Below are 6,522 nucleotides of genomic sequence, written 5' to 3'. Positions count from 1 at the left end.
CTGCTAGCACTTGGCAAAGGCACACACAATTGCACTCACATGATGACTCTGCCTGCAGTCCTATGCATACCAGCAAAAATTAAATTAGAAAGGACAGTCTTTTTATGCCGTGCAAATTTGCACAAGGTTGCAAAAGAAATAACACAGTGGATTCACAGTCTTCTTAACTTAAGGAAGTCCTGTCAGGAATGCTGAGGTAGAACCACAATCTATCATATTTCTTGTCTCTGTATATTTAGCTTAGGTCCTGAAAAAGATCTACATTTTCAGATAACTCCAAGTGTGCAATGAGTCCTTTCTGCTGCTTAGAATATAATAAGGTGGCATCTACAAAATTTTACCATGATATCCCATAATGATAGAAGTTAGTGTTTGCCAAAATAATAATGAACTTATACAAACACTTAAATTCTGTTTGAAGGAGTCTACAATTATCCAGGAAATTGAGAATAATTTTAATACAACAGTACGTGAATGGCACTATAGAAATCATGCACTGTACAGTAATATTTAAAGAGATCGCTTTGCTATTACAAGGACAATTTTCGGATTCAATCATCAAGGATGTAATTTATACTCCATTTACTTAATGTGGCTTTTCATTTACTGTTGTCCCCAGTCCTCTATGAAATACTGTCCTAATAACTTCAGGACGTTTTTGAAGTCATGTAATTGAAATCAATCTGACATATGAAACTTCCAAAACATAAATAAAAGAAGCTAGCATGCAAAATCCTTTTTTAGAGTTAGATCCATATGGGACAAAGGCCAATTTCTCCGATCCCCACCTGAAGAAATTCATCGTGATTACCAGATCAGGTTCAAACACTACAGTACAGTATTCAGTAAACTGTTAATTCTATTCAAATAATTTAATTCAGACTGCTCATCTGAGTAGTTCTGCAGCCTTATGTGTCTGCAGGCACACATAAGGTTCCTTTTAGAGAAAAACCCTTAGCCATGACTAAGAGTACCATCTGTTTCCAGATTTCAGTCAGGTAAAATTAAATTATTATGATAGATCATCATTACAAAAGAAACAAAAAGTTGTTACCTATAGACAGACAGTTTATTCTTTTCCTGTGCCACACTTGGCATTTTTAATCAACGTGTACATAAATGAAAAGAAAAAAAGCAGATTATCATATTGTCCTTTGTAGTTCTCTTTCAAAATCTCCTGGTGATAATCCACGAAGAAATAATAAATTGCTTCTATTGTGGAAAGGTATGTATCTGGCTTTCCTTTCTGATGACGCCAAAAGCAAGTTTTCCTTGTTTTCAACTCAATTTGTAGTAACCCTGTCAAGAACAAAAAATTGACATGGATTAGAGGAGATGGATTGGGGGATAGGATGCCGAACAAGCCTTCAGTTGCTCTGGTTTTGGCTTTGCTGCTAGCCTGCTATATGCCTGCGTGCAAATAGTTTCCCTCCTCCATCTTCATTTTTCAGCTGCAAAATGGCGACAATATCTTCTTTGTGGTTCACTTTGAAATTTGATGGAACAAGTCAAGAAACTCCAGAGCAGAAAATTTTAAGTAATGAGTAATTATGGCTTGTGCCTATGGTAGTTAGTAATTCTGTTGTCTTAGTACTGTGCATGTTGTTATTGTAACTATATTGTTAATTTTCTGAAGAGGTCTTAGTAGCAGCTTGAAAATGCTGTTCAAGCAGGAATTCCACCCCTTCCCTAATCTTCTGTATTCCCAAATTTTATCAGTAACTTTCAGAGCTGGGTTTGCAGAATGGCAGAGGTTGGAAGGAACCTCAAGAGATCTCCCACTCCCTGCTAAAGCAGGTTCCATACAGTATGTCACACAGGTTGGTGTCCAAATGGGTCCTGAATATCTCCATAGAAGGAGACTCCACCATCCTTCTGGGCAGTCTGTTTTAGTGCACTGTCACCCAAACTGTAGATTTATTCTGCATATTTGTGTGGAACTTCCTGTCTTCCAGTTTTTGGCCACTGTTCCTTGTCTTATCACTATACACTACTGGAAAGAGTCTGGCCTCCTCCAATTGACTCTCACAATTTCAATATTTATAAACATTGATCAGATCCCCTCAGTCTTCTGTACCCTGAACAGATCCAGATTCCTCAGCCTTTCCTCATATGCTCCAGGCCCTTTATCCTCTTTGAAGTTGAGGCAGAAAGGATTCACATAGCTTGGATTTACCTTGTCTCTACTGTAGACCCCTGAATAACAAATCAACTTAAATTATTTTAATAAGAATGTGGAAACTAGTGACAGAATTCCCACTTATTTGCATTGCACTCTCCACCTTTGATTTTGAGGGAAGAAGAGAGATGAAAAGGCCAAGAGATTTATCAGCAAAAAAGGATGCAGGAAATTTTTGTGATTTTATATACAGGTATTTCACTTAACCTTTTCTGTAGCAATAACAACTTTTTTCTTTTTACCTTGAAGTCTTTCATCAGTTATTATTTTGTTAGTTTGATTCCAGGTACTGTCAATAAATACTATTTTCTTCAGTTTAATGCTTTCATTCTTGTTGCTTGAGATGCATTCATTTAAATCTTTTTCTTCTGTAGGTTCTACTTTTGCTTTCTTAAGAAACGGCTCTCTGGAACAGTCATCATCAGTGTCACCAACACCTTTCCTGGAATATTTTTGGAGATGGAAAGCGATGTCTTTTACTGAAACTGAATCGGGGCTGGGAAAGATAAGTGCCACCTAAATGAAGAAAATAAATGAGATCTAAGCAATATGCTAATGAAACGGTAGGAATTCTTTCATTAAAGAATAGAAACTTTTGATCCCCATCCACAAGCATTTAAGTCAGTAGAGAGAGTTTCTCTTTAAATATTATATATATATATATATATATATATATATATATATATATTTCTAATAAGCTAAAGGATTGAATTAAAATAATGAATAAAGACAATTTTAAGGATGTTTAAATCTGGCAGATGCTGACTAGGATGAGCAGAATACCCATCTGAGTATTTCTGAATATCTGGATGTGACACTTCTTATGGTACACAGTATCGTATTATCTACCACTTAAGGTGCTGGAAACAGGAAATTCAAGGTGCTTAGATGGTGCTGCAGAATCTTCAAGCTTTGCAGGACAGACCATAACCATTATACATTTGTAGGCCCATGCTTTGAGATGTTCAAGATGGAATGGACTGGATTAACAGAATAGTGCTTCCCACTCTCTCTCCTAGAGGAGAGCAGTATCAGCTGCAGGAGGAAGCACGGAAGATAGCTGTTTTTTTCCCAGTGCAAAGCCCTGTTATTTACATGGAATTTCTTACTTCATGTCTTTTTTCTTTGTATTCGGGAATGCAAGGGTACTTGTAAATTGTAACATCATCAGGTGCCAGGAGCTTAGCGTGCACAGCAGTGCTCTTGCCATCAGTTTCATTTGGGTGCTTAATAATGTCAACCTTCAAAGGTAACTAAAGCAATAAAGAAAAAAAAATTATCATATTAAAAACATATACATATACAAAAATTCAGGATAAATCCTTATGCGCATGTAATTAAGACAGATTTCTTTCAAATAGTTTACAATTATTTTTTTCACGTTTAGAACTAAACCTGACACAAGTGACAAGAAGCACCTGTCACATTCTCTGACTTCATGTAAATACCTAAGTATGCAGTGAATGCAATTTGGAATGCTGTAGCACTAGTGTGCTTAAAAAAAGCTCTAGAAATAGTATCAAAAGATAGAAAAGATATTATTAATTTATAGTAATAAATTAATAATATAAATATTATATAATAATATAAATATATATAAAATAATATAAATTATATAATATATAAATTATTAATTTAAGCAATATAATGGTCTTAAAATATGAATGCTCATCTGTATTACATTCACCCTTGGTTATGGACAAATCATACCTTTTTCACAGTACGTTTTGTACAGGCCAGAATTCTTACAAGCTGAATGAAGGTAAATAAACTTTTAAAAACAAAGTAAACTAACACTTATGAGTGACTTCTGCTTATCTTCCCAACAATTAGGCACATAAACATTTATGTGAAGAGTGGCACACTGTCAGCACCTGTGCATGTTAATTTCTCAAATAAGAACAATAATTTTATCTAAATGGAATTTATTCATTCATTATCACTTTTATGTTAAAAATTACTGTTTGTAAAGAACGAATTAGAAAAGAAATGATCGTAGACAATCTGTTTTATGTCCGTAATAACTAAAAGACACAAGAATATTATAAAAGATTCATAAGAAATATTAACCTTCACTGTTGGGATTTCTGTAGTAGGGACAGTTTCAACAGGAACAAAGCATGTGTAACAATAAAACATCCTTGAGCTACTGCATCGTGGGCATTTTGATCTCCCACTTTTTTTTGCCTTTTCAAGTACTTCCTGTGATGCTAACTGTAATTTTTGAAGCGGGTTATCTTGAAATGATGATGGAGTTTGCTGTTCTAGACTTCTTTTTGGTCCTTGAGAGTTTTCTTCATTTAGAATTGAAGATGAATGTAAAGACATGGTTAACTGAAAGAGACAATGTGATTTACCTGTAAAATAAAGATCCGTTATGGTATAATTATAAAGAGATTATTCTATATGATCCTACGTATGATCTTGTCAACAAATGTATTTCCTATAACAAAAAAATAGCACAATCATCTGACCCAGTTATAGCAGTACCAAGAACTCTAAACAGATTTCAGGAGTACATAAATAGCCGGACAGAACTTGAGATGTGTATTCTTAATGCACATATGCTCATATACTCATCCTTTTACCCAGATAACTTAGTCTAATAACTTTTTTTCTTCCTAGGGGCAGGATCTGTGTCTACAAGGTAACAACAGATACTACAGGAGCAGTCTCATCAGTTTTCAGCATGGCTGCTAGTAAGGAATTAACGTCTACAGGACAGAAAGTTGTAACTAGACTTGGATCTCTGTGCTGAAATGTACTGTGCACAGGCAGGCAAACAAATTAAACAAAATTCTTGTTGACAGAGCTTTGTGAGAGAAGGGAAATCCTCCCGGAACAAAGCTTGAGGCTAGATTAACGCTTCAGAAGAGCTAAAATAGGGCTGTGGTACTCCATATACTAACTAGTAAGCACTGACAGTCTAAACTCATTCTGCAGGTGAACGTTTGTACAGTAACACTGACAGAACAGCCTTTTTTGCAGGCTTTCTTCACGACAGACTCTGCAGCCGGTGCAGAGCTTTCTCTTTGCTCTCAGTAGCTCTGCCTACCCAGGCGGGATCACTACAGCTGTGCGGCAGCTCCAGGGACGCTGCCTGCCCGAGTCAGTCCTGTTGCTCTTCGGCCCGTGCGGGAGGAGCCGCCTGCAGGAGCTGCGAGCCGCCCCACTTCACACGAGAGCAGTAATCCCCTGTTTACTTCTGGCTAACCGAGGTTGCCTTTCATGTTGGGGATCGTACTGGAGAAATAATGTAACCCAACGGCCCCGCTTAACGACAGCAAACAAACAGCAATTCCCCAGCTGCGTTCCGAAGGGAACTGTTTAGATAAAACCAAGCGTAATCTAATTGAAAATCAACAAAGATAAAACGCTCACCAAACTTTACAATAGGAATGTAAAATAAATCCCGGATAAATTAAATACTTGTGCATGCTTCGATACCTCTCCCTCCCGCAGCGACAAGCTTTAACATTTTAAAGGTCAGGAAAACCCACTGAACAGTCAAATCCCAAGGCGCAGACAGGTTCCTTGCTGCGATCTGCTTTTCGGGAGCTGGGAGCGAAAGGCCGAACCCGGCCCCCTCTGCAGGACAGCGGGCACTACTTCCGCGACGGCAAAGGCCTCTGCAGAGCCGCCAGCCCCGCCGTGCCTTCGCCGCGAGTCGCGGAGCTCCCGCCGCTCCCTCCCCCGCCCGGCCGGCTCCCAGCGCGCGCCGCGGCCCCGGCACGCCCCGGAACGCCAAGGGCGGGCTGCGCGCCGCGGGAGCGGGGCCGGAAGGACGTGGCGGCATCGCGGTTTGGCGGGAAATGGTTGCTAGGGGCCCTTAGCAACGGCACGCACCGGCCTGCAGTGCGCGGCCGTCCGTCCTCAGCTATTCAGCGTTTCCTGACCCTTTTCTTTTTTTTTTTTTTTTTTTCTTTTTTTTCCACCCGGTGCACGTAACGCCATGCTTACGGTTGACGCCGAGGGCTGGAAAATTTCGTCACGGTATTTCTTTGCTGTTGCTGCTGTTGTTTTTTATTTCTCTCCACAAGACTGCAAGGTTCTCTGTGCAGCTCGGGCTGAGTGAGGGCACTGCCTGCTGTGACATCCTATGGTCACCGGCTGCGTTTTTAGGCTGAACTGCCTGTGCGAAAGCAGTAATTTTGGTATAGGAAATATTTATCTTGACTGAGCCAAAGGCAGTCTGTGGTGTCTGAGTTGCAGGAGCCCTAGGGCAAGAATTAACATCTTGTTTGTGCTTGGAAGTAAGAGTGTAAGTCAAGTTTTTAATCATATTTAACCTGGGATATGCGAGTCACCTGATTTCAGTCAGACTTCTGCTCTTTTATAATCCT

At 39.2% G+C, this 6,522-nt stretch overlaps 2 protein-coding genes across 7 annotated transcripts in view; one reads left to right on the top strand and one right to left on the bottom strand.

Annotated features, from left to right (window-relative positions):
* Positions 1-431: 431 nt before the first annotated feature.
* Positions 432-5,938, bottom strand: DTWD1 (DTW motif tRNA-uridine aminocarboxypropyltransferase 1). 6 transcript variants are annotated; one of them, XM_010717431.4, is made up of 5 exons: positions 5,627-5,938; positions 4,250-4,536; positions 3,289-3,432; positions 2,422-2,695; positions 432-1,299 (listed from the first exon to the last, which is right to left on the bottom strand). In XM_010717431.4, exons 1-5 carry the CDS (start codon positions 5,655-5,657, stop codon positions 1,070-1,072), a joined length of 966 nt encoding a protein of 321 aa, XP_010715733.1. In that variant the 5' UTR covers positions 5,658-5,938; the 3' UTR covers positions 432-1,069. The 6 variants fall into 6 exon arrangements, with proteins under 6 accessions (XP_010715733.1, XP_010715738.1, XP_010715736.1 ...); XM_010717436.4 differs by having other exon boundaries at positions 4,250-4,513; positions 5,680-5,828; XM_010717434.4 differs by having other exon boundaries at positions 5,680-5,817.
* FAM227B (family with sequence similarity 227 member B) overlaps positions 5,894-6,522 on the top strand; it is an 81,703-nt gene continuing 81,074 nt past the window's right edge. The window contains 1 exon segment of the mRNA XM_085234194.1: positions 5,894-6,440. The gene's annotated coding sequence lies outside the window, so the exon portion shown is untranslated.

Source organism: Meleagris gallopavo, chromosome 12 (assembly GCF_905368555.1).
Source record: "Meleagris gallopavo chromosome 12, MGAL_WU_HG_1.1, whole genome shotgun sequence".
NCBI lineage: Eukaryota > Metazoa > Chordata > Aves > Galliformes > Phasianidae > Meleagris > Meleagris gallopavo.
Note: the sequence above shows the minus strand (reverse complement) of the source record. Positions and strands in the feature narration are given on the sequence as shown.